We start from the raw sequence: 25,018 nt of genomic DNA, 5'->3' as shown, positions 1-25,018 counted from the left end.
TATCCATCTTTACTTTGTACATAATGTCTTGTCCTTTTGCTAACATTTCAGCAAGCCTGAAAACACTTGGAATTTGATCTTCCTGTACCAACATCATCCTGTATTACTGCGAGCAACACAACTTATTCTTTTAAAAAGAAAATTTGATGCATTCAATATGTTTAAAGATTAAAGTGCAGTTAACAAAATCATAGAATATGTCTGCATCATTTCTCATACACTCCTAAAAAAACAATGCTAGTCAGATTGTACATCGAGTGTTGTTAATTCAACATTTTATGGACCTAATTATTTTAAACTCAAAGTGAATTTAACGACTCAGTGCTGTTCATTCAGGTGTTTTTTTTTAAACCAAAAACGAAGCCTTTTAGTGAAAAATTAGGTGCAAGTCAAGAACCAGGTCTGCTTGGAATGCCAGTCTCTCCTCCACTCAGAGCAGGGTGACATAAAGATGATGACTCAAATCTGCACATTTTTGGGATGAGGAAGGAAACGGGGGTAACAATGAGAAAATCTAGAAGAAGATACTGAGAATGGACAAACTTCACGTGGACAGTGAGTTGAGCCGGGACTGTATATTCAGTAGGCATCCATTTTAGTTTTATCTATCTAATTTAAAAGCAGATAGCGATTAATTTTGTCTAAGTCAAGCTTCAATATGCACAAACAAAGACCCTTTAAAGATGCAGCCACAGAATCACAAATCCAATAATACATTCATCTTGAGTGAATTCTGTGCAGTCTTTTATAACTGTTGGAATACAGAAATTTCACCTTAGGAGCTTTAGCTCTTTTCTCTCTCTTTCTCTCTCTCTCTCTCTCTCTCTCTCTGTCTGTCATTAGTTCTGTTTATTATCTGTTTATCCATAATTTCTACCATTCATCTACCCATGTATCTGTTGATCACTATTTTCTCTATAGTGCCCTTTCCATTTATCTATAACTGTATTTAAATATTCATCTACCTATCTGTCAACCTATATACAGCATGAATGCCAACATAGATGAACTGGTGTCCTGACTGGGATTCTTTGTTTGGCTGCAAGGCCATAATGAATTGATCAAGTGCATGCAGCTACCACCCAGCCATGATGGTTCTCAGTTCTTGTCACATTTGGGCAGAAAGAATGATGGATGGGTTGGGGTGGAGTGGGGTCGTGTTTCACAGATGGATCATCCACCAATGGGATTGGTGTCAGTGCGCCTCTGGCGTGATCCCGGTTTGGATATCCTGCAGGTTTGCATGGGTCTTGGAGTTCAAAAGAGTAGCCTTGTTGTGGTCCTTGGGTGCAGTCATGTTTTGTCGATCTTCCACCTGGCCTGCTAATGCTTTCGACAAGTCATGCTATGGCACTAGTACTTCCAGGTCTGACATAAAAAGGTGCCGTCTGCCCTTTCAAGAGAGTTAGAGTCAGGAGGTAGAGTACAAGACTTGTATGGAGGAGTGTGTAGAGATATAATTACAATTGCTTTTAGTTGAAGGTAAAAACCTGGATAAGGTACTTTTGTATAAAAACTTATACTTTATTGAGCCCTTGACTGTATCAGTGCTCTTGTGTCTGTGGCTCTGTGGTGCCCCCTACTGCCCACAACAGTTTCTACTGTTCATCACTCTCTATCTATAATAAAAAGCACCTTTAGAATTATAGAAACTGTTTAAAATATAACCAAAAATGTATTTGTACAAATTTATTTTGTTTCTGGGAAAAATGTATTTGCCTATAATCTTAGATTTGTTTTTTTGCTTGTTAGCATTGTGTGCAATGCTAAAGTCATAATGGAGAATTTACACATGAAGAATGGAGCAGTTTTTCTCTGTGTACTCCAGTGTTAGTGAGAGTGGGGATGTGACTGAGTGGACCCTGAGATGTATTGTACTTATGTCCCCTTAATGACTGACTCTTGAATTACATCTGATGCTGACAGCAAAGGCTCCTATTCCTTTCAGTGACTGGAAAAACTGAATTTCAGTGAATGGACTAATGTATTGAGAAAGTTCAGGACTTGAACAGCCTTGTATGCTTCTATAGACATACACATACATACACATTTAGGGAGAGGAAAGACAACAGGACAGTTTCCATACACAAGGAACAGAACACCGCCTGAGAGGCCTGATCCAGGTCACCTACCCCAGAGGGCTCAGTCTGTGCTAACTGGGGATGTATGTTGTTTTTTTTAAACTTGTAATTTGCTTATTTATAACAGTCCCCTACCCCTCCAACCTCCCCCCAATAATTTGGAGAGAAAAAAAGACTACTTTCTCATAGCAAAAAAGGAAATTATTCAATTATGATATGCAGCATGTCAGGGCTGAAAAATGTAATCTATCTATCCATAGATGGAGGCAATCAAAAAAAAGTTTTAACCAGGAAGATAAGTGATTTCATTAGTGGCCAAAGATTATCTCCAATGTAATAAAATAAATGAATTACAAGTTTTGTGATTTATATTGCACTTTTCTTGTTTTAGATCCCATTGAACAGTAAAACTGTAAAATCAAGTGCTGGGCAATCATTGAATTTCTATCATTAGAAGAAAGTACAAAGAAATAATTCTTGCCTAGTCAACATGAACAGTATCAGGACCAATCGTCATCATATGCCACAGTCATGTGACAGGTTCTACCATTGCAGGATGTCTTTCAAACATGACCCAAGGTCTGATGGACCTTTGTCTTTGACCACAGAAGAAAATGTTGCCACAGTGGAATGTTTCATTTTGAAAAATCACAAAAAATGAAAGTGGATGACAATACCGGGAATAATTTTAGGTCAATTGAACCCAATTTCAATGTGTACAAGGTTTCTCCATACGGATGTTTAGAATGTTGGTTTCCAAAAAAAATATATCACCACATCCAATGTCCTAAAGGTGAATCTGTAGCTAATGAATTTGAGCGAAGAAAAATTTAAGAGTTTTCATAACATGGCTGAAACTTGAATACATTACTATGATACTCACATAACAATCAAAGATATGGAGGCATGGTAATTCTCCAACACCAAAGAAAGTGAAAGTCCAAACTACAATGAGAGAGATCTTACACACATTTTTTTGTATGGTGTTGAGGGTGTAGTCCTTATTGATCACATGCCTCAGAAAGATCACACACTGATTTCCTCTGATGTTTGCAGCAGTCAGTTGGGTAAAAGTGGCAAAGAAAGCTGATGACTATTCCACTGTTCAAATCATTATGATACCCTGCTTACACCACATGGAATGCAAAAGTCTTGTTTTATTACCTTGAGGATTCAAGGAGATGTTGCAGCCACCCTGCCCTCCAGGCCTGATCCTGTGTGACTACCACCTGTTCCATAATCTGAAGGCCTCTGTGTCAACAATGAAGACAGCCATCACATTGCAAAACAGTGGTGACACAAGTAAGGCAAATTGTTGTGTGTTACCAGCATATGTAAGCCTTGAAAACATTATATTAGTGTTCACAGGGATTAAGTGGAAAGAATAAAAATGTTTGGTTTTACTGGTGTTTCTTGTAACAGCTCAGGCCAGAAACCTTTTGATCACCCTTTTCATGAAGCTGGAGTCTCCTGGATGGTCCTGAAATGTTTCTCTGGCTGCAGGTTTTTATTCTAACCCTTTCCTTAATTAGTGACCAGTTTTTGCTGCTAATTAATTTCTTTTTCCTTCATTCTAATTGACTTGTTATGTATGATGCAGTGCTCTGAATTGCATCATTTTTTCCTTGAATGGCACCCAATTACAAGTGAGCCAACAGATAACCAGCTAAAACTCCAACCAATTTCACTCCAAATAGTTTCTTAATAAGAGGCCGATTGTTGCTGTTACTTAAACCCGTTATTTAATTCTGTGGCTTGTTGCTGCTCTCATTGTGCCACAACAGACATTTCCAAAACTGATGATTTTCTTTTTTCTAAGAGAGCTGTCACAATGTTTTGTGGACCTGAGCAGATCAACATTCCTGAGACCTTTATCCTTCTTTATTTTCAGAAACTGAATGGTAGACATAGGTTGTTGGTCATGTTGACTCATTTTGTATCTCAGTATTGTGTGGCTGCTAATTCAGCATTAAAGAAACAATTATGGGAGTCTAAGTCATAAATAGCAAGTCAATTACACTAAAGAAAAAAGAAGTGAATTAGCAGGAAAACTGGTCACTAATTAAGAAAAGGGTTAGGACGAAAACCTGCAGCCACTGCAACTCTCCAGGATCACCCTAATATACAGTTAATATATGTACAAACTTACTGTATCAGTTTTGTGAACTCACAATGAGAAAAAAACAGTTTCTGTAGTTCAGGGTTTCCCAACTTGGGATGCCCGCACCCTCAGATAACATTTCAGGGGGTGCAAAGAGGAGAAAGGCTGAATTGTGTTTCGCTAAAATTAAGTGAGGTGCATTGTCTGATTTTATTGTGGCGCAATCGGTGTCTTGCTGTGTGTTATCCTTTGTATGTCATTTATTAGTTAGTGCTCTTGTTCTATGATGTGAAAAGAATCAAGCACTGCACATGCAAGTGTCACCTGTAAATCAGCCTAGGATATGCAACTTCTCATGGGTTCTTTGCTGCAGGCTGAGCGTTCATAGAAGCGAATACCTTTTTTTTAACAGAATGGAATTTGGATCTTGCAAGAGTAAGGTCTAATATTGCTTTCTGTGCAAGCCCTGATTGTTAAACATTACTGATTTTAAGGCTTGATTGACATTTTTGCTGGGGTGGTGGACAAGGGGGACTGAACTGGATGCAACACCTGCTGCTTACACTCAGCCCATCTCTCCTGCTGGGGGTCCTGGAAGCAGCGCAGCAATTTTAACTATGCGGCGCATCTGTTTTTGAACTGCAGTGCAGGTGTCATGGGAGGAACATAGCTTGTCGCCTGTGTTTCATTGATTAGCGGTGCACCAGCACAAGTTGCTTCACAGGGGTCTCCAATTCCCCAAACGCCTCAATCATTTATCGTGTGTCATTTCCTCACAGTGCTTGATGCATTGTAAGATACCCAAACCCCAGAATCATTAGATGATTGTCTAAGCTTCACAGGGGACACATTTATGAGATTACTGAGTGTATAAAAGTAAATTGCTCAATTTATTTTTAAATAAATATTTTTTGAGTTCAATTTGTTCACCCGCAATACTGTATGTGGTTCAGTTTGTGGTTCAAAATTTTAAAATTTAACTTTATCTTCACTGCTGTGGGCTGGCGAACTGCCCGGGGTTTGTTTCCTGCCTTGTGCCTGGCTGGGATTGGCTCCAGCAGACCCCCATGACCATGAGTTAGGATATAGCGGGTTGAATAATGGATGGACTTTATCTTCAAATGTAATATTACTTATGTAGGAGGTGCAAACATAAATCAAACATAGGGATATGGGACGTAGAAAAGGTTGGGAACCACTACTGTAGGCAAGGAGTGCAAAGCATGAACCCGCCATTGTAAGGACACCAGGCTAACCTAATGCAATCCACATATATCTTATTGGAGGGCTCACAGATGATACTTTAGATTTAACACATTTGAGACTTGTGAGTATATTCCCAAGCAGCATATAGCATAAAGCTCCACAATATTCAGAAATGAATGAAAAGTGCACCATGCAGAAATGAATGCAATGAATATATGGATAGTAATAAACACGCACACCAGAAACTCCATTTCAGACAACTGTTGCACAGAATACAGATGTGTGTGTCTGTAACTATTACGGCTGTAACTATTACTGCAGTACAGTTTTGCAGCACATTTCTGCATGTAAGCATGTCTGCCATTTCCTTCATCTCTATCACTCACAAAACATTCGATATTTTTTGGTATTTATCTATCGTCACCAGTTTTTACACATGGCTAGCCATATGTTACTTGGTTTAGAGCAAAGCTGAGTGCAAAAGTTCAAGTAAAAGTTCTTGGTACAGAAAAGCAAGGAAACCTACTGAAATGAAATGTTTACTTAAAATATAGCATATAAGGAAGTATTTTCTGCTTAAATATTTCATTTAATTGAATAAGGTTTTATGTAAGCATACAAGTATATATACAACAATCATTTAAGCATGCAAGTTACATGTAAACACAGACACATGTGCAGGCTATTTGTTAATCGTACCATCCTTCTTTTGCACTTACAGCCATAAGTGCTGTGCACCCATCCACTAATAGAGCCTGCAGGATGTGCTGTTGTGGCCAGTATATATGTACATATGCACATACAGCACATTATGATGGGCACCCGTGTGTCCCTGGCAAAATGAGACAAATGTGCCAAAATAATGGCTCCTAATTAAAGTAACAAAAAGATCAAAGGGAGTGATTAACAGTGAAAGAATACAAGGCAGCAACATACAGAATAGAACAGCTAGCTCATTGGTTCTACCTATACAGGTTTAGTGCCACGTCTATAAGGTGGGTGGCTTTTCCACATGCCCTCCATCCAAAAATATAGTGCCACAAGGGCAAAACTGACGTCCCACTCACCTCTAAATCTCTGGCAACATTTCTTCCTAGCAAGCTGATCCCTCTCGACTCTAAGCTCAAGTGACTATCAACAACAACAATTTATTTCTTATATAACCCAAAATCACAAAAGGAGTGCTGCAATGAGATTTTACACACCCACTTGTTGATAAAACAATTTGAGGACATTGTGGGAAAGGCAATTCAGAGAGAACGACCCCCGTTCCAGATTAGTTGGGCGTACAATGGGTGTCAAAAACAATGGGGCAAACAAAACACACAATACAGAACACAAGTAGTCCTCTTCACAGAGCTAGATGGCCAATCTATCATTGCCATCTCAGGAATACAATACAATAGTACAAAATGCAATGTGAAATGCAGGAATAGATTATACCTCTCAATAATTGCAGAACTATCACATATGAGGATAGAGATTTATTTAAATATATCAAAAACAAAGCCGAAACTAATTAACATAGAGGCAAAACCACACTATCTGTCCATCAGCTAATTGTAGAACCACGGCCAGATTGTAGAACAGGAGTCAGACAAGCCAGACACAGTCAAAGTCCTGGAGACCTCGGCCAGCCAGCTGCCTCCCCCTACTGACCATTCTGCAGCTGAGTCAGTGCTGGGCCTGCCAGTCTGATCAAAAGACTCTTCTACCTCATCACCTAAGAAAGCAGTTTATACCTCATCATGGGAATATCTTTGGACCTAATTCTGGGATCAAGAACAGTCTTTGAAAGTCCTCAGTTATTCCATTATAGGGCCCAGTGACCAGAGAGGACCCTCCACCCACTTATCTAGCTCCATAACCTTTTCTTTAACCAAATAAGCTTTCTATTAAAGTTGCATGCATGGAGGAATTTGTTCTTTGCCACTCCACAGACACACAGACGCATTTAGCACACCATGGATTCTTCTTACCACACAGTAACTTTTTATGGGTCCTCCTCTTAACCTTGTGGTGTGAACAGCACCCTAATAGCACTTAAACAGGCTTACAGTGCAGGGTGGGTCTGCTACATCTCCTGTTCAGTCTTCCTCTATGTTCCCTTTCAACTTTGCCAGCCTGGCTCCCTGTAAAATTCTTATATGCATACAAATAATGATAACATGCAAGTGATGCCGAGGTGCACTCTCCTGAACTACTTATTTAACAGTAAATATAAATACTTTTGTGGTTGTAATTCTCCACGTGTTATTAATATACACCATACCAAAGATAGTATTAGACAGAATTAATCTGCTTCATATTAATTTGTTTTGCAGGGATCATTTAATAATTGAAAAGAATCCTCTTTTGGCAGTCTTCGAAAAGGTAGTAGTTTTAGGGATATAATGACTGTGCTAATAGTCTACAAAATAAAAGCTTCTTTATTTACCATATAAGGAATTTTTCATTACAGTTTTTATTACCTAACCCTAAATAGCTCTGTACTATAATCCACTGTTGAAAAGGCAGCATTGCCAATCTAGACAATCAGTAGGGAAACCAGAAAGCTACTGGTTTTATTTATCTACTTGCTCTTTTCTTTCTATATAAAGATCCTACACACTGTCATTTAGCCTCATCTTTAGATGACCAGCATGTAATCTGTAAATTCTTGAATCTCTGTCACAACTGGAGAAGCGCGACCAAAAAAAAACTGCCCTTACACACGGAATGTGTTCAACATCTCATTTTAATATGAAAGTTTCCGTTCTAATCCATTTTGCATGATCTATCCGATTTAATTACTTGGCGTGAAAAAAAGTGCTTTTGACAGAAGGGTGTGCTTGTTTTGGAGCTGCTGCAATTTTACGGTTTTCTACTGGAAAGCGAGCGAATATCTGCCAAGTATGGAAAGAGATTTTATTATTATTTTTTATTCATTTGGAAACACTTCTCGCGGCACTCAACTCGTTGTCATAACGTTAAAACGTTGTTTAAGAATTCACGTATACACACAGAAATTAAAATCAGGCCCGGAGATGGACTGGCATCCCGTCTGGAGCTGCTGCCAGCCTTCCATTCAAGGCTGCCAGGAATTCTGGACTGACTTGAAAATGAGATGAGAAATTTATGTTTAAGTCTCATTTAAATTTTAACAAAAACGGATTGGTAAAAAAATGAAAAAAAAACAAGTTCACTTTTCCTAACTTCTATGATGAGCAGATTTGCGCAGGGAAACACCCGAAACGCATGGATTCTTCTATTACTGATTCAGACCACCGTTTGGATAGGACTGACAGTCAAGTGATTCTTATAGTAACTTTTTTTTTTTCATTAATGCACTCTAAAGTATGTCACCTCAACTTATGAATCATTTGAATTCGGTTTGTTCGAGTTTTCGAGCCGGAGTTGTCACTTGTGACAATGCAAGCTGCTCACAACACTGACCTGTGCCTGGCACGTCGGGTACCCACTTCAAGAGTCCGATCTGCCGCTGCTGAAATGCAGTCTTCACTTCGTGACAGCTAGGAGATTTTAAAGAGAAAAAGCCGGCTGGCATGGAAGCTGCCAAGACAATCCAGAGCGGCAGGACGCGCAGGGCGCTCGAGTGGTGAGCCATCGATCTACGGGGGTTTGTCTGCCGCTCCTCGCTTCTCCCGAGAAGTTGAAAAGAAATGTATTTGAGGGGTAAATAGGCATAAGAATGTCACTTCGTCGCTTGTCACCACACGAGACTAGACATATTCCTAACAGAAGAACAGGTTAGCCCCTCGGAGGGTCGGCATCATTAGTAGCGATTTGTGATTTCTTTTGATAAAGAAGCTTAAATAATTCGTTCCGGTATTGAGCCGCAGGCTGGATTCACGCTTCTTGCAGACTACGGCTGCTTCACTTTCCCAAAACCCCGCAACCCAGCCCCCACCCCTCCCTTCTTACAGTGTTAGAATGGGAACAGCTGAGCTTATTGGCTTCCTCTATAATTAGTTTGACACTAGAGAGCTCATTTTTAAAGAAACACTCCCTTTTCTTCGAGCTCCAGCACCCCCGAAACAGAGACAGAGAGAAGACGACTCCGTTAGAATAAATAATAACAAGTGACAATAAAGGGAACACTTCTGACCAATATACGAAATTGTAACGTTTTCGCATGACCAGGCACCTTATGTCTGAATTATTTTCCGAGACCCCGTTTTTTTATTGAAGTAGGTACTGTTGCGTACCTTTACGGGGTAAAATGAAAGCAATTCGACGAGCCTAATCATCGTTTTTCTTTGGTCAATGAATTCAAAGATACCCTTGAATATTTCCAGTAAATCTCTAAATGATTTTACACTACCTGTATATTTTGAAATAATTTTCAGATGTCTTGAAACAGTTCGATATTCATGCGTATGTTGAGCTAATGTTTAAGTCAAAAATAAGTAAACTGTTTTTAAGCGATTCAGATATACTGTACTTCAGACCGACGGTAAAATCAATCCTGCACGATACGCAACTTCAACACTGGGCAATCTCATTTACACGGGAGCCAGTCTGATATATCCTAACTGAGCAGCAGTTTGGGAATGTGGGAGGCAAAGCCATACAGACACAGGAACGATTTGAACTAAGAACTATTGATTCGTGAAGCGACAGCGCCAACCACTGCGTCACCTTACCGCCTGTCTTACTAATATACATGTCTTTTTTTGAGTATGTTAAGACTCTTTGAAATGAAGGAAATGAGGAATAGGGCACACGAAAAAGCGCAAGTGTTTAATCCATATACTGTATATGGAAACGCCTTTTTTAATACATCCCACACTTTAAAGGATTAATTTAACGCTGTCAAATTTAACACTGTTTTGTTGCGTTTAAGTGTGCAAATGAACTTTGCGCAGTTAAAGGATGGATTGGCGGCCCGATCTCTACTCTGTTCTCTCTGTGTTCAGGTAGTCGGATTTATTTTAGCGCATATCAGGTTATGGTGCCATTACAATGGCCTAATGCTGATCAGAAATATTCCAGCTCCTTCAAGATTTTCTATTAGAAAAAGTGGAATCAGATAATGGATGGCATAGACTAAGAGTGGCACGGTGATGCTTTGGTTAGAGTTACTGTACATTACACCTCTAGTGATTTTCGGTACTGTCAGGAAATTACATATTGTCCAAACTGCCAGGAGTCTTTTCTGAATTTTTCAAATTTGATACCAAACATTAATCCGGTAGGATGCCTTATGATACCCAGGGTTGGTTCCCATCTGCATCAGTCTGGTTAAGTAGATTGGAAAATTGACTTGATGGATGGTTGACGAATGACTGTGTGATACAATAAACTGTGGTCTGGTCAGTGGCTGTTTCCAGCCTCGCACCTGATTTTGCTGGCTCCACATGACTCAGTAATGGAAAAAGTAAATTTGGAAATTGAATGAGCGCATTGATTTATTCATTCATTAATTGATTACTCGCCTCGCCAAGGGCTGCCCGCAGTCCTAAGCAAATTGTTATTCTGGGTACCTAATGAATCCATTAGGCATAATTGATTTTTTTGAGCCCTAGCCTGTCCCAGCAGCCTGCTCAATTTTATACGTATTTTTAGTAAATTTCATATTTCACACGTGCAATTCCAGTCTTGGATGCCATCATTCCAACAGGTGCCTCCAGATGCAAACTTTAGTGCTCGTTTTAGAGTCTTATTGATATTATTAGGCAGAAAATAATGGCAAAGTTGGCAAAAAGAAAAACACAAACACACGAGCAACAGCTTGTCATTCGCTGATACCACAGTTCCATCTATCTAACAGCTCAATCTACCCAGACACAAATCTTCTACAGACTGACTGAATCCCAGGTAGTGCCAGGTTTTATTGGGTTCCTGAGAGGAAGAGGCGGGGTTAAACGCGGAAGCTGAAGTAGCCTTCAAGATTTTGTTTACTCTGTTCATTTCGAGGATGGGAAAGGTATGAGTGTGACAGCACCACCTCTTGGCTCAGGTTGGTATTACTGGTATCATAGGAGTCCTAAAATCAGTTCCCTAATCAAGTGAGTGACAATATACATTGTAAAACAAGAAGTGAGAGGGTGGAGGTCTTTCCATGTACCCTATTTAATCTACCCAAAAAAGACATAAATCATTTGCAACGAGTGCAGAATGCAGCTGCTAGAATCCTAACTGGGAAAAGAAAATCCGAACACATTTCTCCAGTTTTGATGTCACTACACTGGTTGCCTGTGTCATTCAGGATTGACTTTAAAATACTGCTTATGGTTTATAAAGCCTTAAATAATCTCGCTCCATCTTATATATCGGAATGCCTGACACGTTATATTCCAAATCGTAACCTTAGATCTTCAAATGAGTGTCTCCTTATAATTCCAAAAGCTAAACTTAAAAGAAGTGGTGAGGCGGCCTTCTGCTGCTATGCACCTAAAATCTGGAATAGCCTGCCGATAGGAATTCGCCAGGCAAATACAGTAGAGCAATTTAAAACACTGCTGAAAACACATTACTTTAACATGGCCTTTTTATAACTTCACTTTAACATAATCCTGATACTCTGTATGTTCAATTCTTCATAATAACTATTCATGGTGGCTCTAAAATCCGTACTGACCCCTACTCTCTCTTCTGTTTCTTTTTCCGGTTTCTTTGTGGTGGCGGCCTGCGCCACCACCACCTACTCAAAGCATCATGATGCTCCAACAATGATGGACTGAAAGCCAGAAGTCTACGTGACCATCATCATCAGGTCCTTCCATGAAAATATGATGATTTATGTTAGGTAGAATGCCCAGAGGGGACTGGGCGGTCTCTTGGTCTGGAACCCCTACAGATTTTATTTTTTTCTCCAGCTTTTGGAGTTTTTTTTTGTTTTTTCTGTCCACCCTGGCCATCGGACCTTACTCTTATTCTATGTTAATTAATGTTGACTTATGTTTATCTTTTATTGTGTCTTCTATTACTCTATTCATTTTGTAAAGCACTTTGAGCTACATTTTTTTGTATGAATATGTGCTATATAAATAAATGTTGATTGATTGATTGATTGATTAATCAACATAAAATCAAAGGAAATAAGAGGGCAAAGTCCAAAAAAAAAAATAATAGGCATCAGTTAACTCACTTACTGGTTGTGTTAGCCAGTGCTTAGTAAGCCTCCTTGAAGATACCTCCTCAGGTCACTTGGGGCATAGATGTCACCTTACCTGGGTTTGTTATATGCTCCCTATACACCGGTTTGTGATGATTATACATACCTGTATATATAAAGGGAGATGAGTTACATATCTTAAATTAGTTTTATATTCCTAATCTTTCAACCCTTACTATGAGTCATCATTGGAGGAAAATTATTAGGCATACAGGAATCAAAGGCAATATATAGCAAATGAGGAGGGGAGAAGTAAGTGGGTGGAAAAATAAGGAGAGGTTCAGAGGGTGTAGGCTATAAAGTCTTATGAAATATGTGGAAGTTCTTCTTTTTCAGCCTGCAAACACTGGGTTCATGTCCAAATGTCTGTCAATGGCATTTTCGTTTGATAGCCATGATTAAACCAGCTCTGTACAACTTTTAGTATTAGCTTTGAATTTCACTTGCACTGAGTCCCATTTAAATGTGTTTCCTGTTGAACTTGTATGTAAGTACAGTAAATCAGAGACTGTGGGTCCTTCCTTCTGACAGCATTGCGATGTTCTTGAATACGCGATGTGAGTGTTTTAGATGTTTGTCCCGTGTATAGATCTATAGAGTATTGTATACTGTGCTCCGTGTCTCTGCTGTCAATTTCATGCTTTTGGCATTGAAATTAACTGTCCACAGAGTGTTTGCCGGTTTATGCACTATTTTGATGCCTGCTCTGGAGAGGATATGCGCTGTACTTTCTGATGCAATGCAATGATATGGAAGGCTGTGCCAGGTGGAATGGGGGGTTCAGGCTGGAGTCAATTTTTAGCTGTGGTTTGTGGCACCACTTATGTAAGCTGTCACACAAGTGCGATTGGGAGGCAGCTAGAGGGCCTGAATAATAGCAGTACCACACCAGACCAGGGGGTGGTGAGCTGCACTAACTCTTTCTATCAATCCTCTGCAGACCATCCACGGGAAATCCCGCTAGGTACTGGCACCATTAATGATGTCATTTCTGGTATCAGGCCATTAATGACATCACTTCCACTACCGGAGCCATTAAAGACATCACTTCAGGGTCCAGCAACATTGAGGACATCACTTCCGATCCCAAAGACATCACTTCCTGTACTGACCTTTAAAGCCATGTTCTCACTATCAAATCAGTTCTGTTTTGGACGTTGTACCATTTTCTACTCATAATACCCATTTTGCAGCCAGGGATATTACACGGGTGGCTGTCCCAAACCTTTGATGTTTCCTGTTTCTTATTACAACAAAGTATTGTTGGATAAATGTCTTATGGTAGCCGTTTGATGTGAACAAATGGAAAAGAGTAATTTGTATTACAATGGGTGTAAGTACTTGTGAACAATGTCTTAACACAACTCCTTTTATGTGATGAGGGGTGATTGCTATAAAAATGTAATCAGTATCAGAATCAGAATCACTTTTATTTGTCAGTACCAGTACTTACTGTACAGGAATTTTGCTTAGTAGATTTAGAGCTGCTTATAACAGAACACAACATCACATACAAACAACATTATTTCTCTTTCCATAGTGAACTGGATAGCAGGGAATACTTACTGTAGTTGATATTGCTGTGGAATTCATTCAGCTGATTGCTTTTTAATATGACAAATGAGTCATCAGCTTAGCAAATCCAAAGTTTAAGTGTGAACTGAGTTAAAGCCGCGCTTTCAATTCGCTGCATAACCAGTTCAGCTAAGAGTCCTGATAATGGAGATCCCATTGGCATGCTTTCTTTCTGTCTGTAGTATTTTCTATTAAAATGGAAGTGAGTTTTCTAGCAAAGTGATATTAAATGCATTATCTCCTTCATGGTCAGCTTCGTTTATGGTGGAGTCGTTGTTTAGTTTTGTTTGTAAAGTCTCTGTGGCTAGATGATTGAAATCATGGTATATAGTGACATGACATCAAACGAGACAATGATTTCATCATCACTGATGGATATATTCTTCAGGCATTGTAATGCTGTCTTGGTGCTATTAACAGAATAATCTGAACATAGCTATGTTAAATGTTTAAGCATTTGAAAAAGTCTTTTAGATAAGTTATGTGTTGGCCCACTTGTTAGGCTGACCACAGGTTTGAATTTTAAAGGGGTTTTATGGATTTTCAGGAGGCAATTAACATCATAGGATTTAAATTTATGATAATCTTGTAACTTTAAGTGGTTGTTATTATGAGGCTTATTCCGTGCGATGTGTTAATCCTGTTCAAGGTGTTTTTTGTTGGGTCGCTGGCTAGTTGCTCATAATTAGTGGTGTCAGAGAACATTTCTTCTGTTGCAGTGACATACTGTTCTTTGCCACACCTACTGACCACTTTATTAGGTACACTTGCTTGTTAATGCAAATATCTAATCAGCCAATCACATGGTAACAACTCAATGCATTCAGAAACCAAGCTTCAAGCTCTGAACATGACAACATGTCAAACCTTGAAGCAGATGGGCTACAGCAGCAGGAGACCACACCAAATGCTACTCCTGTCAGTTATAAAAATATAGCCAATGACAATATATAGGTGGCTGCCCCAAACCTTTTTGTGTATGTCGAGGCTGTTCATTTCACAATATACTGTATATTTACTGTATACACATATATATGTACACGTGTGCATGGGATGCAGCTAAAGGGTTTGAGTAAGGGCAGTTTCAAGACATACCAGGATGTGGCAGAGTGCACTGACTCTTTTTCTCACTTGCCTGCAGACCATTCACAGGAGATCCCATCTGGTCCTCTTGACGTCACTTCCAGGACCGAGCCAATGGAAGGAGACCTTGCCGGCTCCGGCCCCTGTGATGTCACTTTTGGGCTTGCACCAATGGCAGGAGACCTTCATGAGCCCGACCCCTTTGACTTCACTTCCTGTCTTCCCCTTTAAAACCCTCCACCTTTTCCCTATTCCCCTCAGTTCTGTTTTGGACTCGGTTTTGTGCACAGCAGTGCAAAATTCATTTGATGGACTTTGCAGCCAGGAAATCAATTATATGGGTGGCTGCCCCAAACCTTTTCATGATTCATATGTGTTGTTTTTGCGACAATATACAGTATATATATATATATATATACACAGTGGTTTGTGAGTGTTGCCAGAAGAGCTAAAATTTTTAATAAATTTTGACATGATAAATGAGCGATGTCTTGCAATACTCGATATATGTATACGCTTTGTTTGCCAAGCGCCACATGATCACAACTGAGCTGATGGTTCTTCTCTCTCTTGCCGCGGGATTGTGGGTATTCGTCTCCCATTCTCCATCTGAGTCAGTGTGCCTCACTCATGTAGTCAACATCCGTATGAGCGTATACTGTTTACTATAGCATAGTTACCACATGTGTGTGTTGTAATGTGTGAGTCCCTATCTTGCACCCTTAAAACATGAAGCTGAGTCTCAGTACTTTAGCGACATAAGCTTTATTCAGCTTGAAACAGTAACAGCACGGTTATTTATTGTAGCGGGATCTGCCACTAACTATAAACAGATACAACTATACACAGATGTTACTTGGCAGGGTCGGGGCCAAGTAATACGGTGCCCTGCGCATTTATAATGTTCCTGTATTACCCATCAACAGCAGACACTTATAGCATATCCGAGATTTTTTCCGATTCGCTTTTACGGCGAACTGCTACAGTGCTTGGAGCCTGAGGTTGCTTCAGGACGCTCTTCCGCCTGTCATCCCGTTGGGTGGAATCGCAAAACAGTTTAGAAACTCACTCACACCAGCCATGATTCTTTTCAAAGGTAATGTGCAGGTTAATTTGTTTTATGTATTTACTTTATTATTACTTCATATTTTGTATTAATTATTTTTATATGAATAGTTTTGGGTTGTGGAATGAATCATCTGATTTTCTATTACTTCTAATGGGGAAATTCGCTTTGATATACAAGTGCTTTGGATTGCGAGCATGTTTCTGGAACGAATTATGCTCGCAAACCGAGGTTCCACTGTGTATATATATAAATAACATAACATGATTGTTAATGTAATTGTTTTGTCAATGTTATGAGTGTTGCTGTCATATATACAGTATATATACACACATACATACATACACACACATATATATATATATATATACACACAGACACATATATATACATATATACATATCTACATATATATACACATATATATCTACATATCTACATATATACACATATATATATGGCATACATACATATATATACATACATACATACATATATATATACTGTATATAGCAAAATCCCGAGCTTCGCAGCGACGAAGTACTGCTTTTAAATTTTTATTAAGAAGAAAAGAAAACCTTTTTAAACTGAGGGAAAATATACCAATAACTATCTGTTAAGGATCTCTTTGAATACCACATTGTCAGTTCAGGACTTTGGTTGTAATATGACCAAGCTGTGCGAGCTTACTCTTGAGAATGCAACGTATAGTTGTCCAGGAGAAAAGCAATCTTCCCTCAAATCAATGGCAACCTTTTGTAGGGTCTGTCCCTGAGACTTATTACTTGTCATCGCGAAGCAGAGCCTTACTGGAAATTGGAGGCATTTGAATTAAAATGGGAGATCAGAGGGTATAACAGGGATACGAGGAATACATTGAGTGTGAAGAAACTCCAGAGATAGCGTGTGTATTAACTTGTGGATTTTTCTGTGAGTATTTGGTGGCAGCGTGACGAAGTTGCTTCCGCAAGACTGCGTTAGCTGTGGAGCTCAGCTCGGAGCATATTCTTTTCCTACCTTGTCAATTGTGTAATGCGTTTTTTGAACAGGTTTGATGCATGGAAGTGATCACTCATACTGCGTTCAGTCAGTTCACGTGAGCTGCTCTCTTGTGTGATGTTGCGATGTCCACTGCTTTATTTAATGTTAGCTAAGACCCGGCACTTAAAAGTTTCTCGCTACAGCAATTTTAACTCCGTTACAAAGTGATCCAAAGTCTCATTTATACCTCGTATCTTCTCATTAAACTTGTATCTCGCAAATATGGTATCCGTCGTAGGCATGACAAACGGCAGCGGGAGCGTGTCCATAAACTTAATGTAAACTTACGGTTTACACAGTGCTTTATTTCCGCAGTAGCTGCACTTATGAATATGCTTGCATGCGTTTTTTTTTCAGCGGTCTTTGGAGCTTTTCCTTGTTTTCTACATACTGCGTTCACAGTCAGTTCACGTGATTACATGGGAGGCATGATGATGTGACACGCAACTCCGCCTCCCACGGACATCGAGCTGCAGTCTATTACAGTATATGGATAAAAATATGCTCCAGTTATGACCATTACGCATAGAATTTCAAAATGAAACCTGCCCAACTTTTGTAAGTAAGCTGTAAGGAATGAGCCTGCCAAATTTCAGCCTTCTACCTACACGGGGAAGTTGGAGAATTAGTGATGAGTGAGTGAGTGAGTCAGTCAGTCAGTCAGTCAGTGAGGATATACAGGTATATATATATATATATATATATATATATATATATATATATATATATATATATATATATATATAGTGAGAGATGGCCAGCACCCCCAGGCAACATGAAGGTGCCCCAAATTCCCACAGGGCATCATGGACAATGGAGTTCGGCTTCACAGCCCTGCTGGATACCGTGGGGGCCACCAGGGAAAGCTGCAGGGAGACACAATTGTTTCTATTATAGCCTGGAAGTATTCCCTAGTCATGGGGATGGAAGAAATGAAGTACTTCCAGGCTGAAGAAAAATAAGAGTTTTCATTTGACCCGGAAGCGCTATGGAATCACATGGACTGAGGGACAGAATCACTTCCGGGTCCAGGACTATAAAAAGGACAATGGGAAACCCAGCAGGCTGAGCCGGAATTGGGAAGGAGTGTGATGGAGCTGCTGAGTGGAGAGGAGAATTATTGTATTGATTGATTATTGTTATTGAATATTATTGAGTATCGTGGAGGTTGAGGTGCTTTGTGCACATTATTCAAGAAATTTAATTTATTTCTTAAACTTTTACCTGGTGTCTGGACGTGTTGTCTGCAGGTTTCATGGGGCAACAGCGACCCCTAGTGTCACTATATACTATATCTATATCTATATCTATATCTATATATATATATATATATATATATATATTGTCACAAACTCAACTCAAAGTCATGAAAAGGTTTGGGGCAGCCACCTGTATAATTTATTTCCTGGCTGCAAAGTTAGCAAATAAATACAGCACTGCAGTGCACAAAACCGAGTCCAAAACAGAACTGAGGGAATAAGGAAAAGGTGGAGGCTTTTAAAGTGGGAGACAGGAAGTGAGATCATAGGGGTCTGGCTCATGAAGGTCTTCAGCCATTGGTTCAGCCCAGACGTGACATCACAGGGGCCAGAGCCGGCAAGCTCACCTTCCATAGGCTCAGTCCCAGAAGTGACGTCAAGAGAGCCAGGTGGAATCTCCTGTGAATGGTCTACAGGAAAGAGAGAAAAAGAGTCAGTGCACTCTCCCACATCCCAGTATGACTCGGAACTGCCCTTATTCAAGCCCTTTAGCTGCCTCCCATGAGCACGTGTGTGACAATATATAAGTGGTGGACGACCAGGTTGACCCTTCGCTGTATGTTCAGGGGGAGCAGTCATGGACTTTGCAATACCTCCCCCTGGACGCTAGATGGCAGCCCCCATGGGTTGGAGCGGTGCCTCGGTTTCCCACAGGGCTCCATGGGAATTGAAGTTGGGTGCAACCCTGTTGGGTCCCACAGTCACTGCCAGGGGGTGTTGCAGCTGGGACTCCTGAGCCCTTATGGGCAGTGTATTCACCGCACCCGGAAATGCAGCAATCAACCACCTGGAGCACTTCCGGTTGGACTATAAAAGGGGCCAGCAGCCACCACTCAAGGAGCTTGAGTCGGGAGGAGGAGGACTACGCTTGCCAGGAGGAGTGGTGGTGCAAAGAGGAGTTTTGGTGCTTGGGACTATGTTGTGCCTGTGGGTAATGGGGAAGACATGCACCACAGGTGAAGAGAAGTTTATTTTGGTTTTATTAGTGCCTCCGGTATGAGTCTGTGTCAGGTCAGGAGCCAATTTAGCACCTTTTGTTACAATATATATACTGTATATATATATTCACACATGTGAACATAGGTTAATGGGCTCTGGTTACGGTAATGCTCTGCCACTCCAGCGCTCCAGGGGTTGGTGCTCTGGAATAATTTTATTCTCTTTTTCTCCCTCTGCAGACAGGAAGATTAATAGCTTTTCTCTCACTGACAATTCGCTTCTGGTGTCTGTCTACTTGGACCCAATTCTTCCTGCCAGAATCTCTCTTAGCCAGAAGAACCACCATCTTTGGTAGGCACAACTAGACTCCCATCTGAAAAGACACATCTTAATGCTGAATTTTTTTTCTCTTTTTGAGATATCAATTATATGGGGATTGCCCACAGGTGCCTCAATACTTGTAACTGTCTCTGCTTGTATATTACTATGTATATATATAAATATAATAATAATTTCCATGCTCCAGCTTAACTTTTCCAGTAGCTTTAGGGCACCCTTCATATTTCTACCTTCTTTATTTGAACTTGATCTGATTGAGTCATTAGATAACAATGATATGACATAAGTTTTTAATCTAAATCATCAGTGTCTTTTCAAGTGCTACAAAAGGTAGTTGCTTCCAGAAGGTAATTACTTATTACATAATTACACCTTTATCTGTCTATCTTGCTGCCTGTTTAAATACCTTTGCCAGCACAACAGTGAAAATGTCGCAATTAATGGCATCCCAGACCATCACTGATCCACATCCAAACTGGTCATGCTGGATGATGTTGAAGACTCCATAAAGTTCACCACGGTGTCTCCAGACTCTTCCATGTCTGTCACATATGCTTTGTGTGAACCTGATATCTTTTGTGAAGAGGATGGGGCACCAGCAGCAGAGCTGCCAATTGTGGTATTTTCTGACAAAAGCCAATCAAGCTGCATGGTGATGGGCTATGAGCACAGGTCCCACTAGCGGATGTCAGATGCTCAGGCCACCCTCATGGAGTCTGTTTCTGATAGTCTGGTCAGAAACATGCACACCAGTAGCCAGCTGGAGGTCATTTTGTAGAGCTCTGGCAGTGCTCCTCCTGTTCCTCCTCACACAAAGGATAAGATACTAGTCCTACTGCTGGGTTAATGCTCTTCTACAGCCCTGTTCAGCTCAGCTCGTGTAATGGGCCATCTCCTGGTATCTCCTCCATGCTGTTGAAACTTTGCTGGGAGACACAGCAAACCTTCTTGTGACGGCATGTATGAATGTGCCATGCTCGAGGAGTTGGGCTACCTGTGCAACCTGAATCGGCTGCACTTACTGCCTCATGCTACAAGTAGCAAAACAAAAAACAAGAGAAGAATCATTCTGGAAGTATAAGGACAGAGCAACTGCCTGTGGCAACCTCTTGCAAAAATACTCCATCATTGTGGGGTTCTCTTGTTTTAGACTGTCTAGTGCAGCTGTTGTCACTTTCATTTGCACCAAAGCAGGTGAAGTTGATTCACAATCATTTAGGCTTCCTAATTTGACAGACTGACATCTCCTTAGCTTAAATGATTTGGTGTTAGCCTGTGATGATAAAGTGTTCCCTGAATTTTTTTGAGCAGTGTATATATACAGTATCTACATTAATAAAAGGATTAGTGTCTGTGTGCCTGTGTATCTGTATGTACATTCAAATGATATGCCTCTGTCATTCCAGCAGATGCTGCATCATAATCATTTGTAGTAATAAAATGCATTGCATTTATCTGTCCAACAGGCTACTCATACATTACAAAATACAATTCAATCAACAGTGCACTGCAAATGTTAATGCAAAGCTCCACGTTGATTACTTAGATTTTAAGTCATTTTAGATGGGTAGTATAAATAACAAAAAAACCTAACATTTGCATATGTGTGTCTGTGTGAGTATGTGTCTGGTTCGTCTGAGACTTCCAGTTGGTCAGTTTGGCTTTGGTCTGATTGGTAAGTTTCAAAATTAAGACATGAGTGAGACTGACAGCCAAAAAGGTACCAAAAAAAGGCATATGAGGAATAAAGAGTTGCCTCCAAATTAGGGAATGTTTGTCAAGAATATGAATGATGTTTTCACAGCAGGCAATGGGGGGCTGTCTACCACTGGTGGTAGTCAAAAAACAAAAAAGAAGAGAGCAAGGTACCTCAAAATGATAAAATCTGAGAAGCAAGCTTTATGGGAATGCAATTAAGAAAGAAATCATCAGGCAAGAGGGACTGAGGCATACAAGGATACCGAAGAAAGACATAGAACGAATGCTGAGGGTACATGCACATAAGGTAAGAGATATCAAATGTCAAATATTTGTTTTATTATATGTCATTTTTTTAACTGCATAATTTGTTTTGCAGAAAAGATGCCCACATCCGGGCATTCACTTTGCCATGAAAATATACAAAATTGTCCCACTCCACTATGTCATGAGTATGTTTTAGGAACATTAATTATTTTTTTTAAGACACATGCTCTGATATTTGTATTGCCACTTTTATTTTTATTTCTGTTATGATTTGTTTTTGCTACTTCACCACGTCACCATTTTGTAATAATTTTCTTCACAGGTAGCAGCATTTTATGCCATTGGTGCCACCATATTGTCATTGGTTACAACTGTCACATGGTTATGACAGCGTCACAAAGTCATTATTAAACATGGTGGTGCACGCAGTCTGACACACAGGTTTTTGGACTGAAGTCAAAGGGAAAACAGTGACAATTTAATACTAAGAGGAGAAAGTGTTATCCACTATTAGTAACTTTTGCTTTACTATTCTGATCATGAGTTTTGACTTTGTTTAAAGCTTTGGTGCTCACTTTTATTGCTTTTCTTTTTGTGTCTTGGCCTCTGTCTGGTCAAAGGTTACTTTTTGTGTTTTCCTTTAAAGAAAGGTCATCATTTCTCCTATCTAAAATCAAGAACCTAGGTAGACTTGGCCACTAAACTCTACTGTCTGCTGGCATCGCTCATATCCACGTTTTGGGATGGCCTGAAATGCCCATGCTCTTACTGCATCTTGACGCAGAATTGGTAATGTGGAGCCATGTAATGCAATCAGTCAGAAAAATATGCTTGATAAACTTTTGGAAATCATTTAAATTTCATGATTATCCACATCAGTAAAAAATAATCAAAAATGAAAACTGAACATGTCTGAATGTGGCACAACAATTCAGCATTCTTAGGGTCAGGGAGTGTTTGAATATTTAAAGTATTGCAAATGAATGGTGGAAAATGTAAAAGCAGCAAAACTGTGATAATGAAAAATCCTATAGAACAAGTCTTTTGACAATTAAACTCTAAGAACAATGAGAATATCAAAAATCCTTATTTTTATTCCAGTGGTGCCTGACATTTGTAAAGCTATTGGGAGTGACAATTACAGCTTGGTGTGTCGGTAACACAGTGGTTAGAGTCACTGCCTCACAACTCCAGAGGCCTTGGTTCAGATTATGCCTCAATTACTATCTTTGTCGAACTTGTATGTTGTGTCTGTGTTATTAGCTACAAACTAAGGATATGCACATCGGGTGCATTGTCACTTCTAATTTCAGTGTGTTGACGTCCATATGTGCTTCAATTGTTTAGAATAATTAGCATACAGAAACCGTCAATTTTGTTTTCACTCTCTTAAAATGCATGGAGAACACCATGTTTATTAACAGACGGCACATGCTACTCAAACACACCAGCTCACAAAAATCAAGGAAGATTAGTTTAGGGAAAAGCAATTACACAAAATGATCTCTACATCTGTCATGAACATCTCTAACTGGAGGAAATGTTGGCCTGTTTAAGATATTGTTGTTTCAAGGAGGAAAACACCATTTGGAAGGCCCTCAACTCTTCATTAGTATTGGTTGCTCAGCTGTTCACAGCAAAATAGATTTTTCTAAACTAAGGATTAAGCAGGTTCAAAAATGGATAGACGGGTGGATGATCGAAGCACGTAGAAATTACCTATTTGTCTCAATAATGAATGAATATAAGGAAAATGAAGACAATTACTGAATCCCTGGTCCTCCCACTTTCTGATCCAATTCGAATTTCTGAGACAAGGCAGTGATAGTCAGAGCATCAATCGAGGAGGACTTCATGTAAACTTTGACAGCAATCAGATTTGATCTCATCATCCTGTCATTCTGGGGTTGTTCAGTATATCAAATAGGGCTTTTATATGAATATTTTTATGTTTATCAGATTTGATTTGGATTTTTTCCAAGCCCTGTATGCTCTTGAACAGGGGTCTACGAAATTGATCTATGGTGGCTGCTGGATTTAGCCCAGTTTCTTAATGAGAAGTCAATTATTGCTATTAAAGCACTTATTATCCATCCATTATCCATCCATCCATTATCCAACCCATCCATCCATCCATTATCCAACTGCAGGATCACGGGGATCTGCTGGAGCCAATCCCAGCCAACACAGGGTGCTAGGCAGGAAGCAAACCCCAGGAAGGGTGCCAGCCCACCACAGATATTTTTTTATTACTTAAGTAATATTTTCATATTTCGTTTTTGTTGTCTCGATGATTAGGATTCTCCACCCTTAATTGTGTATTTTAGTCCTAAACAGCTGCATTCACTGCTTTTAATAGCTCCATATTAGCAATAAGATGCAAAGGACAAAGGAGATAACAGTTCTCCATACACCTCTGTGTATTCACCATGAACTTTCTGACTTAATAAAACATTTGGAAGGCAACTGAAGAGAAAAAGGTGAACGACTAATGATTACTGATTTACTTCAGGCTACAAATCATTTACATCTCCAATTTAAGAATAACCTGCCATGGAGGAATGAAAACACTAATAAGCCATGCAATTAAATAAGCTCTGTTATTTGCAAGGATTGGTTTCTAATTAAGCAGTCAGGTTGCAACAAAAACCTGCAGCAACTATCACCCTCCAGGACTGACTACTCTCGAAGGATCAGGCAGGTCACCAGTTTTTACCCATCTCGCTATATCAACTTGATTTCACAAGGCTAGAAGACAGTTGTCAGCCTTCAGTGTCATCTCAAGTGAATGCTGGTTTCATAACCACTTCCTGACAGAGGTCTCCAAAGGGAATTTCATTGTGGAACTAAAAGTCAAACCCAAAGTGCAGAGCTGAAATTATCCTCCCGTCCGATCATTGCAACAGTTCACATTTCCGAGTTTTTTGAGATTGGAAAGCCTCCTTCCTCTTGACCTGCAGAAATCCAAAGTTATCAGCCAAAAGAGGGACTAGAAGAAGCCAAATCAGACAAAATTCTGTCAGTGTAGCATCAGATACAAGTCAAGAACCAACCTTGGACAAGGAGTGAGTCCTTTAGCATAAAATGACTAAATTCAGAATGCTGTTACCCTGAGGTTAGAGCACTACTCACTGCTACTCATACTGACAAATGTGTGAGCTCACCTGATAAGTGGTCTTGTATATTGATGTTGAATTTAATGCAAGTTGTTATATTAATTCTTGGCTGTTGGTATTTTACTAC

At 39.7% G+C, this 25,018-nt stretch overlaps 1 protein-coding gene across 3 annotated transcripts in view; it reads right to left on the bottom strand.

Annotated features, from left to right (window-relative positions):
• The window catches only part of LOC120535224 (glypican-5-like), a 327,258-nt gene extending 317,809 nt beyond the window's left edge, over window positions 1-9,449 (bottom strand). For 2 of the 3 annotated variants that reach the window (XM_039762929.1, XM_039762946.1), the window contains exon 1: window positions 8,824-9,449. In XM_039762929.1, coding sequence (XP_039618863.1) covers window positions 8,824-8,995 — 172 coding nt within the window. In that variant the 5' untranslated portion in view covers window positions 8,996-9,449. The remainder of the gene's footprint in view (window positions 1-8,823) is intronic. The other variant, XM_039762938.1, reaches the window with a different exon arrangement.
• Window positions 9,450-25,018: the final 15,569 nt, after the last annotated feature.

This window comes from Polypterus senegalus, chromosome 1 (genome assembly GCF_016835505.1).
Source record: "Polypterus senegalus isolate Bchr_013 chromosome 1, ASM1683550v1, whole genome shotgun sequence".
In the NCBI taxonomy this organism is placed as follows: domain Eukaryota; kingdom Metazoa; phylum Chordata; class Cladistia; order Polypteriformes; family Polypteridae; genus Polypterus; species Polypterus senegalus.
This window is presented reverse-complemented; position numbering and strand designations above follow the sequence as displayed.